The sequence below is a fragment of the Saimiri boliviensis genome, chromosome 4 (assembly GCF_048565385.1).
Source record: "Saimiri boliviensis isolate mSaiBol1 chromosome 4, mSaiBol1.pri, whole genome shotgun sequence".
Lineage (NCBI taxonomy): Eukaryota > Metazoa > Chordata > Mammalia > Primates > Cebidae > Saimiri > Saimiri boliviensis.
The window spans coordinates 13,261,667-13,275,702 of record NC_133452.1 but is presented as its reverse complement, the minus strand read 5'-3'; the positions used below and the strand labels follow the sequence as shown (position 1 = coordinate 13,275,702).

Sequence of the window (14,036 nt, the reverse complement as noted above, 5' to 3'; positions counted from 1 at the left end):
CACTTGTTTTATACTTTTTCTTAAGATAAATTCCCAAAAGTAGAATTTTGGGTTAAAGGAACGTTGTTTCTATACATGTTGTGACTTAACCTTGTGTATTTGACTTGGTATACTCACCATGATTATTTCAGTTTGCCCAATTGCTCTGTAATATTTTGGATTGTATAAAATGAAACATGAAAACTCATTGATAAGCATCTAGGAGCAGTCATTAATTGTACAATAGAAAATTTACATCTAGGTCGAAATAAGGCAAGAATGATTTAACCATAAATATGTTAAAAATGTATGTTATAGAATGATAAAAATGGAGACGAACAGTTTAGGCTTCTGTATTAAGTGTGTATACATATTCCACCAATATTTTCAAGCTGTTATTAATATCCATCGAAATGCCTAAATCTTAAGCGTACAATTAAGTGAGTTTTGACATTTATGTACATCTAGGATTCCACCATGCTAATGAGAGTATTTCCATCACTCCTAGAAAATTCCCTCCTATTTCTTCCAGCCAGTCCCCATATTTCACAATCATTGTTAGATTTTTGTCACAATAAATTGATTTTACCTGATTTTGAACTTCATGCAAACAGACTGTACAGTGTGTCAAGAATGTATACATTTAATATAGTTCTTTTCAAAAAATAGTTCCTGATGGATGTGTAAATACCAAACTGTACTTCTTAAAACAAAAAGATCTAAGCCGATGTGAAAATCATATAGAATAAGAACAATAAGAACGGAATAAAACTGGACTCTTTGCCTTACACCACATATAAAAATTAACTCATAATCTATTATAGACTTAAGTTAGTAAGAGCTAAAACAAAGCTATAAAACCCTTAAAACAGGGGAAAAGTTTGGCCCTGGATTTGGTAATTATTCCTTGGATATGACACCAAAAGCATAGGCAACAAAAGAAAGGACAGACAAGTTGGACAAAGTTTAAAAACTTTTGAGCATCAAAAGATACTATCAAGATAGTGAAAAGGTATAACCCATCGAATAGGTGAAAATATTTGCAAATCATATATCTGATAAGGGATTAATATCTATGTAAAATACTCCTATCAACAACAAAATAACTCAGTTAAAAAATGGCAAAGGGCTTGAATAAACATTTTTCTAAAGAAGATATATACATGGCCAATGAGCACATGAAAAGACACTCAACAGCAGTTACCAATAGAAAAATGCAAATTTCACAATGAGTCTGTTTTCACTTCACACCCAATATTAGTACAACTGATATTTAATATGAAGAAAAACCCGGAAAATACCAAGTGTTGTCAAGGATATGGAGAACTTGGAATCCTTGTGTACTGTTGGTGGGAATGTAAAATGGTGCAGCCACTGTGAAAAACAGTATGATAGTTCTAAAAAAATTAAGCATAGAATTACTGTATACTCCAGAAATTCCACTTCCGGGAATGTACCCAAAGAAGAAAAAGCAATGATTCAACTAGGTATTTGTAAACCCATATTCAGAGCAGCATTTTTCACAAAACCTGACAGTTGAAAACAACCCAGTGTTTATCCATGGGTGAATGGATAAACAATTATGCCATATACATTCAGTGGCCTTAAAAAGGAATGAAACATGATACACCCACAACATGGATGAACCTTGAATACATTATGCTAAGTCAGACAAAAAATAAGCCAGACACAAAAGAACAAATACTGTGTGATTCCACCTATATGAGATAACAAGACTGACCAAATTCATAGAGCCAGAAAGCATAATAGTCCTTGCCAGGGGTTGGGGAACAGAATGTGAAGTTAATATTTCTGGGACACAGAGTTTTAGTTTCGGATGATGAAATTCTGGAGAAGGATGGTGGTCATGGTTGTCCAACAGTGTGAATGTGCTTACACATCATTGAACTGTATATTTAAAATGGTTAAAATGGTCAATTTTGTGTATATTTTAGCACAATAATAAAAGAGGTTTTTAGACATTTAAGATAAGGAGAAATGTGCTCTCATTCCATTACATAGCACAAAAGTAGCATGTGAGAATTCAGCAGTGGGGAGTTTTCACCACACTAAATATGTTGCTGTTAAGTTTAGGACAATGCCAAGTATTTCTTTTGTTCATAGACTATTTTCCTCCAAAAGGAGAGACACACTGATAATGTAATATAAGTAGATTGAGATATGCAGAGGTACCAGATCCACGATAGAAACTGGGGTCCGTTTTAGTATCATAACTTCAAAGCTCCCATCAAGGAGGTTCTAATATCTGTTCCAGTGTCTTTCTGTGCTTTCCTAGATACAGAACTGGACTGGACTATAATTTAGCTCAAGGCAGCAGCTCTTGACGTTTCCATGGACAGTAGTGTGTGATTTCTAGGAGGTTCAGTCAGCAGGCATTCACTGAGCTCTTAGGACTGACCAGACATGCTGAATAAACCAGCAAGGACCTCCCCGGTGCAGTGGACAGACCAGTGGTGTGGCAGTGTTCAGTGGTCAAACAAGTTTGAGAAATCTTGGATGTAAAGGTGGACAGCTTTCCTAACTTTTTAAGGGATTTCACATATCCTTTAATGTGCTGATATGGTATGTTTTCTTTTTTACAGTATATTTATTCCTCAAACTTTTTATAGAACTCATTTCTGTACAATATCCTACAGAATAAGTGTTGCTTGTAGGATCCATAGGGAAATTAGTGACCATTAGTTTCCATAGGGAAATGCTGGCATAAAGTTCTGTCTGTTAAGAGGTTCACCAACCTGCAGCACACTTCTTTCCCTTGGGAGGAGACCATAATGAAGGCTTCTGCCTGGTCCTGTCCTGAATGCCCTAATGACTTGTGAGGAGCGGGACACTGCTTAGACACCAGAACTCAGAAGAGCTATGGCCTGGAGCATCCTAGGTGAAAGGACTGGGAGTGATTGGGGCACCTGGTCTTGTAGTGAGGGACCTGGCCTCTGAGCTCAGTCTCTTTTTTCGGAAGGACACCTCCTGGGGTGTCTCCTCCTGCCTTGTGTGTGTGCTTGGTCTTCCCGGGCTACCTCTTTTTGGGAGGAGGTCAAGTGAGGTGGAGGCGAAATCTTTATGGTGGAGTGGAAAATTGTGAAATGATTCAGGCATACAGAAAAGTACAGAAGCAAATATAACAGAGATGCTTATGTGATTACACATAGAGTGTATACAGGTGTTAACATTTTACCCTATTTGCTTCACGTCTTTCTTCTTATAAAGGAACAAAGCAAGGCTGAAGCCACTCCCATCGTCCCCATTCCTTTTCAATGCATGTTTTTGTACTTTCGCTATATGTGTGTTTATAAACAGTACACACTGGCCGGGCGCGGTGGCTCAAGCCTGTAATCCTAGCACTTTGGAAGGCCGAGGCGGGTGGATCACAAGGTCAGGAGATTGAGACCATCCTGGCCAACATGGTGAAACCCCGTCTCTACTAAAAGTACAAAAAAATTAGCTGGGCGTGGTGGCATACACCTGTAGTCCCAGCTACTGAGGAGGCTGAGGCAGGAGAATTGCTTGAACCCAGGAGGCAGAGACTGCAGTGAGCCGAGATCGCGCCACTGCACTACAACCTAGGTGACAGTGTGAGACTCCGTCTCAAAAAAAAAAAAAATACGCTAATATCTTGTGTTTTAGAATTTTATACAAATGATGTGATACCGCATTAACTTTTTGTTGCTTTCTTTTTAAACTCAACATTGTGTTTTTTAGGTTTGAACCATTTTGATATGGTGTCTTAGGTCTTCCTTTTTAACTACTGTATAGATTTAATTGTGTGCCTTTAACTTTTCCCATTTACCTTCTGTCCTAGAGTTAGATTTTGTCTTCTTCTATCAATTGTATTAGACAGGACTGCATTGAGTGTCCTTCCTGGAACATGCATGTTTCATGGGTATATGCTTACAAGGTACATGGCTGGGTCATGGGGTCAGTGTACCTTTAAACCTAGTAGGAAATTGCTCTCTAAAACTTCTTTAGAAGGAAAAGTGGGGAGAGGATTAACCTTGAGCATTTCATTAATTTTGGAAGATGAGCAAAAAGTTCAGGGTATGGTGAAATGAAAAATGGATCTTGACCCTGCACATGTAACATGATACAGAAATGTGAAGGGTAATGCTTGCGTCCTTTATTGGGATAATTTCCTAAAATAAATACTTTAAGTGAATCCTTTTTAGCTATAGATTATTTGTTGTGTATGTTCATGTCTTAAAGGTCTTTATTTAGAAATGAGTGAAACAGATCCTCTTCCTCCTCCTCCTTCATTATTGTTATTATTATTATTTGAGATGGAGCCTTGCTCTGTCACTGAGGCTAGAGTGCAATGGCACAGTCGCGGCTCACTGCAACCTCCGCCTCCCAGGTTCAAGCGGTTTTCCTGCCTCAGCCTCCCAGGTAGCTGGGATTACAGGTGTGTGCCACCACGACTGGCTGATTTTTGTATTTTTAGTAGACATGGGGTTTCACCATGTTGCCTAGGCTGATTTCAAACTACTGACCTCAGGTGATCTGCCTGTCTTGACCTTCCAAAGTGCTGGCATTACAGGCGTGAGCCATTGAGCTCAGCCAGGTTCTTATTTTTAAATAACAAATGGAAACATTCTGATCTGAGTGGGGTGTGTGTGTGTGTGTGTGTGTGTGTGCGCGCGCGTGTGATCTCCATTTAGTCCAGTTTCACAGTTTTAAAAAAATATATTATTTGAACTGTGCTGAAGGCACAGAGCACGTGCTGGACAGTCAGGACTTCTGTGGGCCAGCGGTTTATGGCCAAGGACACTATGTTGTTACTGTACTGTTCAGTGGCTGTAGATGAAGCTGAACACATGTATCAGATTTGGGTGGTTCAGGAGATTTCCATATTATAATGTGTTGATTTGTTAAAATGTTTCGTGTAACAATAGCTTGCTTTCGTAATCATTGAACAATATTCCTCATTCAGCAGATGTTTGTTGACGGTGAGATCCTCTTCTAGGACCTTGTATTCTAGTGATGAGGACAGACAGTAAACAAGTGAATACGTAGTTAAAGGTTTCACTACATAACTACATCAGCCTTCCCTGTGGTAAGATAAGGTTGGCCAAGGCACTAGAAGGACTGTGGTTGGGGTCAGGCTGGGGAGGGAAGGGGGCCGGCAGCCTGAGCTACCAGCTCTCTGTCCCCAGCTCCCAGCACCTGCCGACTGGTGCTCACTGTTGATTGCATGTCACTTGCATGCAACAGTCTGGTAATATTAGTTATCCTGCATGTGGTTAAGAACTAAAAGATTTTAAAACTCTCAGCAGCCAGAATAGGCTCTGCAAACGTTGGGACAGTGGAGCTCATGTGTTTTCCTCATGGATCAGTCCTCTGGGCCCTCATTATGTGGGCAGCGTGTGTGGGTGTCTTGGTCCTCAGCACATTAGAAGTCTAACTGGGTTTGGGTGAGGAGTGAGCCTGAGTGGTGAGTGCTGTCGGAATGCCCTGATGGCCTGTGAGGAGAGGGACAGCCGTTCACACACCAGAACTCGGGACCTGTGGTTAGCAGTGGCAGAAGGCTCTGGGGCCTTCCGTGTCTTGTGGGGCGACCTGTGGATTTGTGTTTTATAATACCCTTTAGTTTCAAAAGTCTGAACAGCATATAGTAGATCTTTCAGAGCCTTGCGTCTGAATGCATTAACACTAAAACAATAATGATCAGTAAAGAATTAGACTTTAGGCTGGGCGCAGTGGCTCACACCTGTAATCCCAGCACTTCGGGAGGCTGAGGTGGGTAGATCACCTGAGGTTGGGAGTTTGAGACCAGCCTGACCAGCATGGATAAACCCCGTCTCTACTAAAACTACAAAATTAGCAGGGCATGATGGTGCATGCCTGTAATCCCAGCTGCTCGGGGGGCTGAGGCAGGAGATTGGCTTGAACCCAGGAGGTAGAGGTTGTGGTGAGTTGAGATCACACCATTGCACTCTGTCCTGGGCAACAAGAGTGAAACTGTCTCAAAAAAATTAAAGAATTAGACTGTAGCTCCAGTCAGCTGCGGTATTCTATTGAAAAATTGGTTTTTAAAGGTAATACTTGAGAAATAATATTTTACAGAGCGCACTACAACTTGTAGTTTAATGAGTCATAATGGCACCTGTATAAACTTCCAGGTGGGACTGGGCATGGTGTCTGTATGACTTAGCAAAGCAGTACTGTTTGACCGTTGAAGATGTAAGGTGGAGTCATGTGATCGATCATATTCACACAACTCACGTGCAATGGGAATTGGACTTAGAGCCCATGTATTTGGAACCTAAAGATTCTTTGGGTAAGCTAGAGGAATCTATCCCATCACAGCTCCCACTGAAGGACAGCTGACTGGGTCCAGTTGGTTGGCACTGGGCCCCAGGTCTCAGGGAGAGCCCTCTGTGCCATTAAAGGTTTCCTCAGCCCAGGCTCACAGCAGGTGGGGTGCCGGTGAAGTTGGTCCTAAATGGATGAATGAGCCGTATGTCTACAAGGACAGCAAATTGGTTTTAATTGTGGAGGACCATATTTGAAGGTGCCCAGGCAGATGTTTGGGGTGGTCTCCCCTCTAGTTTGCTCAGTTCTGTAGTGGTTGCTCCGCTGAAGATTTCCTCTGCGCCCACCTGTTCTCCTTGCCCTATACCCTGCACCCAAACTTCCTGGAGTTGGACTAGGTAGTAAAATATTTGAGTCATTTTGTGGCTGCTCTAGCGTTAGTAGGTTCCTGCAATCTGTCCTGTTGTCTTGCTTAGAAAACAGCGCCCCCTCCCCAAACAACACTTCCATATTGTGCGTGAGGGTTTCTGTAACCAGAAAGTCAACATATTAAAGCGCAATTCATAGGGGAGTTGCTGGCTGTGTTGACTGAGCTTTACAGTCATTTTAACACTGGCAGAAGTGTTATCCTAACTGCTTCAAATCAAACTGCAAAGATGCTTGTGTGAAATATAGTATTAGATATCAAATCAAACATATGGGTGTTGAACGGGAGGATGTGTGTTGTAGTGGTATATGGTATTCTAGCATGTGGAGTTGTATTTTATGGAAATTCGTTGGCTTGGCTTATGGCAGGGACATACATTCATTATGAGATATCAAGCTGTAAAATAAATAAAAGCAAAAAATTCAACTGTGCTGTTAAATGGCTTTCAATGCAGACTTTTCTGCTCTGCTCCAGCAACTTAGGCTCTGTGTGATGAGAGGCACTGTGAGCCATTGTGGTCACATTTATTCTCATCCTCTTTGGTGGGTCTTGAAAATAATCTGGATTGGATTGAAAGAAATAGGAACTTTAACATTTTCATTTTCCCCCTTTTACCATTGTATGTGTTAGGAATTATTGTGCTGATTTTTCATAGAGGCTAAATGCTTTACTCTTTACGTCTTTACCATTTCATCTTTTTCCTCATTCAGTACTTCTGCAGTGGGTTTGGGTTTTAAGTGTGTATCTGGTACTCATCATTAGTTTCTTAAGTCTGTGTGTTTATGGGTCTCAAGTGCTTGAAGTTCTCCGGTGGACCATATTGCGGCATTAAATAAAATGACTTTGCTATTCTTGTCTGTAGAATGCCTTTTGCTGTCCTGATATCTTGTTTTTCTTTTCCTTTCCTGCTCTCTCTTGAAATTATAGAAAAAGGCAACTGATTTCTCATTTAAAAAAATTCAGGATACTATCCATGGTATATTTATTGCATGAGGAAAGATTTTCCTCTAAACAGTGCTTTCAGGCATTTTTAGGCTTCTGTAAATTAGAGATGGAGAAGATTGATTTATGCCATTTTTGTCTATACCTCTGGTATTTACACTGTAGTACATCTTGGGTTACATTGTTGCCTGTTTTATCAACTAAGAAAATGCCATCGTTACCAAAAATGGTAAATAGAATTAGTACTGTAACTGGTATATATATGCTGTAAATGCAGTTGGTATATTCTGACTTTTTTGTTCTAAACTTAGAAACAAACATACACCATAATAAAGCACACAAACCACAAGCTTCTCATAAAATATTAGTGAGTTAACTTGGACTGTTTGAGTTCATTTGAATTCTCACTGTTGCGTGGGAATAGATTTAATATGATGCTTCTCTTTTTTAGCAGAGGCTATTTTTTAATATCACTATTAAGTACTTCCTCCCTTCATCTTTAATATATCAATAGTTTATATCTGATAGAATATGATGGTTTTTAAAGGCAAAGTCAGATTGCCTTTTGACTTCATTGATAGCATGTGAATAGAAAGCAGCATGCCAATTTGTCTAATGAAGAGAGGATGAAAAATACTGAGTTCAGTTGCTTAGTCGAGAACCCCCTTCATGTTGCTGAATTGAAACCATATTTGATTTCATTTAATCGCACATTTTGACTTTCTCATTTGCTTTGCTTGACTTTTTGACAGATGCCACCTCAGTATGGACAGCAAGGTGTGAGTGGTTACTGCCAACAGGGCCAACAGCCATATTACAGCCAGCAGCCGCAGCCCCCGCACCTCCCGCCCCAGGCGCAGTATCTGCCGTCCCAGTCCCAGCAGAGGTACCAGCCGCAGCAGGTGAGCACGGCGCGCTGCCCCACGGGGCCCTGTTTTCTCCTCCAAGGCAGGCCCGGCTCTAAAACATCTTCCTGTCCCTTATTAAAAATTACGTCCTCAGTGGAAAAAAAGTTAGTTTTGAGAAATGCGCAACTGTAACCTATTCTAACTCCAACCCGCTCTCTGTCTTTTCCCCTTTTGAGATTGGAGGGTGAGAATGACTGGTTTACTAGCTGCTTGCAATACTGGTTAGTGGCCGCAGAAAGTGTCAGTCATTGCTTGTTCTTTGTCATTTCTGTTCTGAACCTTTCAGGAAAGTGCTCTGCCACTTTGTTAAGGCTTATTCAGGAGAAGGATCTTATCAGTCATTTCATCCTGCTAGTAGGCACATGCATGGTATTTTTATCTTGACCTTTGTTTTGTTTTGTTTTAGTGGTAAGTGCTACTGCATGAAAACATGTTACCTTTGACTGTGTTATTCTCTTTAAACCAGCTTATAAGTAGATACTCACTTCAGTTGCAATATATTAACATATTAATTGGAGTCATGTACTTTAAATATATTAAGCAGTTTGTAGTTTAAATTAGTCTCATTAAATATTCCTTTAGATTATTGGGTTATATATTTCAGCTTATAGGCTCTGCAGAGAAACAGTATATATGTTATTTGATAAAATGATTCAGTTTCCTTGTATTTTAGAGACTGTCACTCATGAGTGACAGGAAAAGGAGTAGTGAGTGAGGGACTCTTACTCTGAATCCAGATAAAACATTCATAGCACTTCCAGTCGTAAGCATCAAAACATAATTTTCCATTTTAATATTTTCTTCTCTTCTGTGTGGTGGAGGTGGCAAAGAGAAGATGAACACATATGGCATCAACTTTTTCCTCTTTAAAGGACTTACTTGGTGGCTTCAATAGATCGTGCATATTAAGCAAAATACATGAATTTGTGGAGCTTAATTTTAATCAGTTTGGCTGGTTTCTAAAATATTTTCTTGGTTTCTAAAATATTTTTAGTAAGTCTATTTTCATATGACTTACTAAAGAATTCTAAAGAAAGTTTATGACTTTAAGCAAAACATGTTAAAACATCAGCTAGGATTCGAGATCCAGTACGATCTTGTTTGTTATGTGTATGTTTTAAAAAGCTTGAACCCGGGAGGCAGAGGTTGCAGTGAGTCAAGATCGTGCCACTGTACTCCAGCCTGGTGACAGAGCGAGACTCCATCTTAAAAAAAAAAAAAAAATAGTGGTAACATATATGGGATTTGTAGCAGTAGAAATGTATATCATTTCATAGTTCTCTGGTCAAGTGTTTTATTAAAGTGTGTGAAAATTTTAAAACACTTTAACATAATTTCTTTTTAGGTGAAAGAGGCTGGTATCCGGAGTTTTGATAAAGTTACATGCTTTTTCAAGGAGTTTTCAGAGCCTTATTGAACTTATTTGTAGACACAGAGTGTTTTGTCATGTCATCAAAATTTAAGGACTCAATAGAGAAATTATATTACTCATTTGACTGTAGTGAGCTGAATGAATCTCTGATCATAAAACCAATTTGATTAAAGATTCTGAATGCCCATCATTTTCTTCAAGACCAAGCTCAAAATTTACTTCCTTTAAAAACTATTCACAGCACATGGCAATTAGTTATTTAATACCTTCCAGCACATGGCAATTAGTTATTTAATACCTTTCATATTTAAATATTTAAAGCATACTACAGGTAAAATCTTACTTTAATGAATACTGTTTTAATGTGCTTAGTTTCAGGCTATCTTGTGCTTTGATTATTACTATCATTTTATTGATTTGAATATAATAAATTATATGGTAAGAAATACTATATAACAATGACTTTAATGTAATTGCAGTAATTTTTGTATATTCTGAATAAAACCAAACATTGCACAGAATACATTGGAAATTTTTTCATGGGTTCATATTCCCTAGCCATAAAATGTGTGAGTTATATTCATTGTGGGACAGAGAGGTGAAAGTTGGACACATTTACGTGGCCTAATCAGATGATCTGGTTTGACAGAAACAGTCCTGGATTTTAGGGAGTTAGATGGCAAGTTAGATTTGGAGAGTTTCTCAAAAGAAATGATACCAGGCATTACAAATATATTTAGCACCTCCAAAACCCAAATAATCCCCCCAAACCTATCCTGAAACAAAGTAAAAATTACCATTAAAATATTACCAAAATCATGCCAAATCTTAACAAGACTGAATTCATATACCTTTACAAACTTCAGAAGCTCAACTATATTTAGTTTAATCAGCAATAATTCTTTTTCTTTTTTTCTTTTGAGACAGAGTGTTGCTCTGTCACCCAGGCTGGAGTGTAGTGGCAGGATCTCGGCTCACTGCAGCCTCCACCTCCCAGGTTCAAGTGATTCTCCTGCCTCAGCCTCCCAAGCAGTTGGAACTAGAGGCGCATGCCACCACACTCAGTTAATTTTTGTATTTTTAGTAGAGATCAGGTTTCACCATATTGGCCAGGCTGGTCTTGAACTCCTGACCTCGTGAGCCACCTACCTTGGCATCCCAAAGTGCTGGGATTACAGGCATGAGCCACCATGCCACCAGCCACTATTTCATAAAGACCAGAACATTTCTTTATGCAGTCTTTCCTTTTGTTTTCAAATGTAGTTTACATAATCTCTTGATTTTGTATAAGGCTGTCATTAGCAAGTATTAGTAGTACTTGGTGTCTTGTTAATGAAACTGATACAGATAGTAATTTTAAGTTTCCATCAAGATACCGCACTTTGTGTCTTCAACATTTTTCATATGTTTAATGTTTTGACTAATGAGTATGTTCATTTGTTTCAAAACAAAAAGTACAAGGAGGGGATTCCAAGAAGTCTCTTCTCATTTTAGTTCCCTGTGTCCACATCACCACCTCCGTTCTTGACTGGGTAACCATTTATAGTTTATTGTATGGTTTTCTGGAGTTTCTTTATATCAAGAAGCACAATACTGTATTTTAGTTTTTACCCTATTTTTACACAAATGATGGTATATGTAGTATAATATACTGTATGCCTTCTTCCATTTTTTTTTCTCATCCCCTTCTTTTACCCACTTAAATATATTTTCTGGAGATCTTTCCAAAGGAGCACATATAGCAATTCCTCATTCATTTTTATAGCTTCATTATGTTTTATGGACATACCGTAATATATTTAACCAGTTCTTTTTGATGGACATTTAGATTAGTTCCAGTTATTTGAATTGAAACAATGATGCCACGATAAACTTAGTGTATATGTGTCATTTTATAAGCAGGCGGTAATGTCTGCAGGATAAATTCTGGAAGCTACAATCCTGGGCAAAGGGTGTGTGCATTTGCAATCCCAGTGCGTATTGCAGGCTGCAGCCAATTCACACTCCCATCTGCACATGACAGGACTCTTCTTACATATGTGCCAGTAGCATGGTTTTGCAAAGCTTCTGGATTTTTGCCAATCTGGTACAGACTGAGTATCCTAAATCCCAATGTCTGAAATCTGAAATGCTCCAAAATCTGACACTTTTTGGGTGCCAACATGATACCACAAGTGGAAAATTCCATACCTGACCTCATGTGATGGGTCAGTCAAAACACACATTAGACATTGTTTCAGTCACAGTTATTTTAAAATATTCTATAAAATTGCCTTCAGGCCATATATATAAGGCACACTTGAAACATAAGTAAATTTCGTGTTTAGTCTTGGGTTCCGTCTCTAAGATATCTCATTACATATATGCAAATATCCCCAAATGTGAAATAAATCTGTTTCTAAGCATTTCAGATAAGGGATACTCATACTTAATCTGTAATATAGTTTTAGTTTACATTTTCTTGTTATGAGTAATGTTAAGTGTCATCTTGTGTATTTAAAAGCATTGTTGTTTCCTTTTTCCTGAACTGTAAATTTATATATTTTTATTTTGAATTTTTTCTCTTCAGTTGCTGGTCTTTAAAAATTGTCAGAAAACCCCTTTGTATATTAGGGAGACTGGGCCTTTGTCTGTTAATATGAGTTATTAACTCCAGAGGACTGGAATCAATAGAAAAAAAGAATAGAATCAATTGTGCTCACCTGCACTCGTGTACACACACACATACACAGGCACGCGCGCGCGCATACACATACACACACATACACACGCACGCACACACACACGCACACACACAGATTTATTTTAAGGAATTGGCTCATATGTGTATGGAATTTTGCGTTTCTGAAACCTGCAGTGTGGGCTGGCAGGTGGTGAGCCCATGGTCCCGTGAAGTCAAAGGCAGCTTGCTGAAGAATTCCTTCTTGCTCAGGTGGGGCTGGTCTTTTGATCCTAGTTAGGCCTTCAAACTAACTGGTTAAGGCACACCTACATGCTGGAGGACAATCTGTTATTCTCAGAGTCTCCAGTTGAAATCATTAATTTCATTTCTAGTACCTTCCAAGATCACGTACACGTGTAAAATTAACCATTGCAACTGTCTTTCCCCCCGTCAACTGGAGTTGCCGCTAAAATCATTCACTGAATTTCCTTAGGTATATGGTATTTGGGGTTATTTTGGGATTTCTGTTATTTTCCACTCGTTCTTCTATTAATGCGTTTTAGTATTGTTACCGTTTCTCTATTACCTTTTAGTATCTGATAGGGGTAGTATATCCTCTTTATCCTTCTTTTCCATTGGTGTTTTTCTTTTTCCTTTTGCTATTTGTATGTGCTTAGTTTTTCATATAACCTTTTTCTTTTTTATCATGCTATTTTCTAAGAATTTTATCTTTTGTGATTGTTATAATGGGATCTTTTCTTTCATTATATCTTTTTATTCTGTGAAACAGGGTACTTAGAAAAGAATAATGATGAGGCACACGGAAGTATATTACTTGAATAGCTTTTACCTTTTTGGAGCCCACTGACCAAAGACCAGGAATATCCCTGTGCTAAAAAGATGGGTTTGTTTAGCTCAGGTGGCTGCAGGCCAAGGAGGATGCAGTCCCGAGGCGCCCCAGAAGCAGTGTGGAAAGGGGGAGGTGGGGCTGTAATAGGGTTAGGGTGTGTGTTAGATGATTCTAAGAGGGAGTGGGATGATGAGAGGTGGTCTTCAACTGGCTGCTCTCAAGAAGGTGGGGGTACTTTGGTGATTAGGTATTTTAATTTTTATCTAGGAGACAGGAGGATTGAAGTAGGGCAGGCTTGTCAATTGGTAAAGAAGCACTAGCCACTTAGAAGAGGAAGTGGGGATGTTTTGTCGTTTGTCATCAGCAAGTGTGGGCCTGTTGTTTCAGACGCTGTTGCTGTGCTGTGGGAAGCCTGCAGTCCACTTGCGCTTCTGCCTGGTTTTCCTTTGCTTGCCTTCACACATTTCCTCTCCACTATCCCTGCTTCTCCTGCTCGGGATCGCTTTCCATCTCTCCATTTGTTTAGGTACTTTTTACTTTCTTTTATAACATTCTTCAAAAAGAGCTGCTCTATTGCTTTTTGTTCGGCTTATTCCTATATGCCTTATTTTTTTTGTTGCTATTGTAAA

At 39.1% G+C, this 14,036-nt stretch overlaps 1 protein-coding gene across 10 annotated transcripts in view; it reads left to right on the top strand.

The window, feature by feature from the left end:
- ARID1B (AT-rich interaction domain 1B) overlaps nucleotides 1–14,036 on the top strand; it is a 438,299-nt gene that overhangs the window by 114,283 nt on the left and 309,980 nt on the right. For all 10 annotated transcript variants that reach the window (XM_074397218.1, XM_039467048.2, XM_074397219.1 and 7 more), the window contains exon 3: nucleotides 8,368–8,517. In XM_074397218.1, coding sequence (XP_074253319.1) covers nucleotides 8,368–8,517 — 150 coding nt within the window. The remainder of the gene's footprint in view (nucleotides 1–8,367; nucleotides 8,518–14,036) is intronic.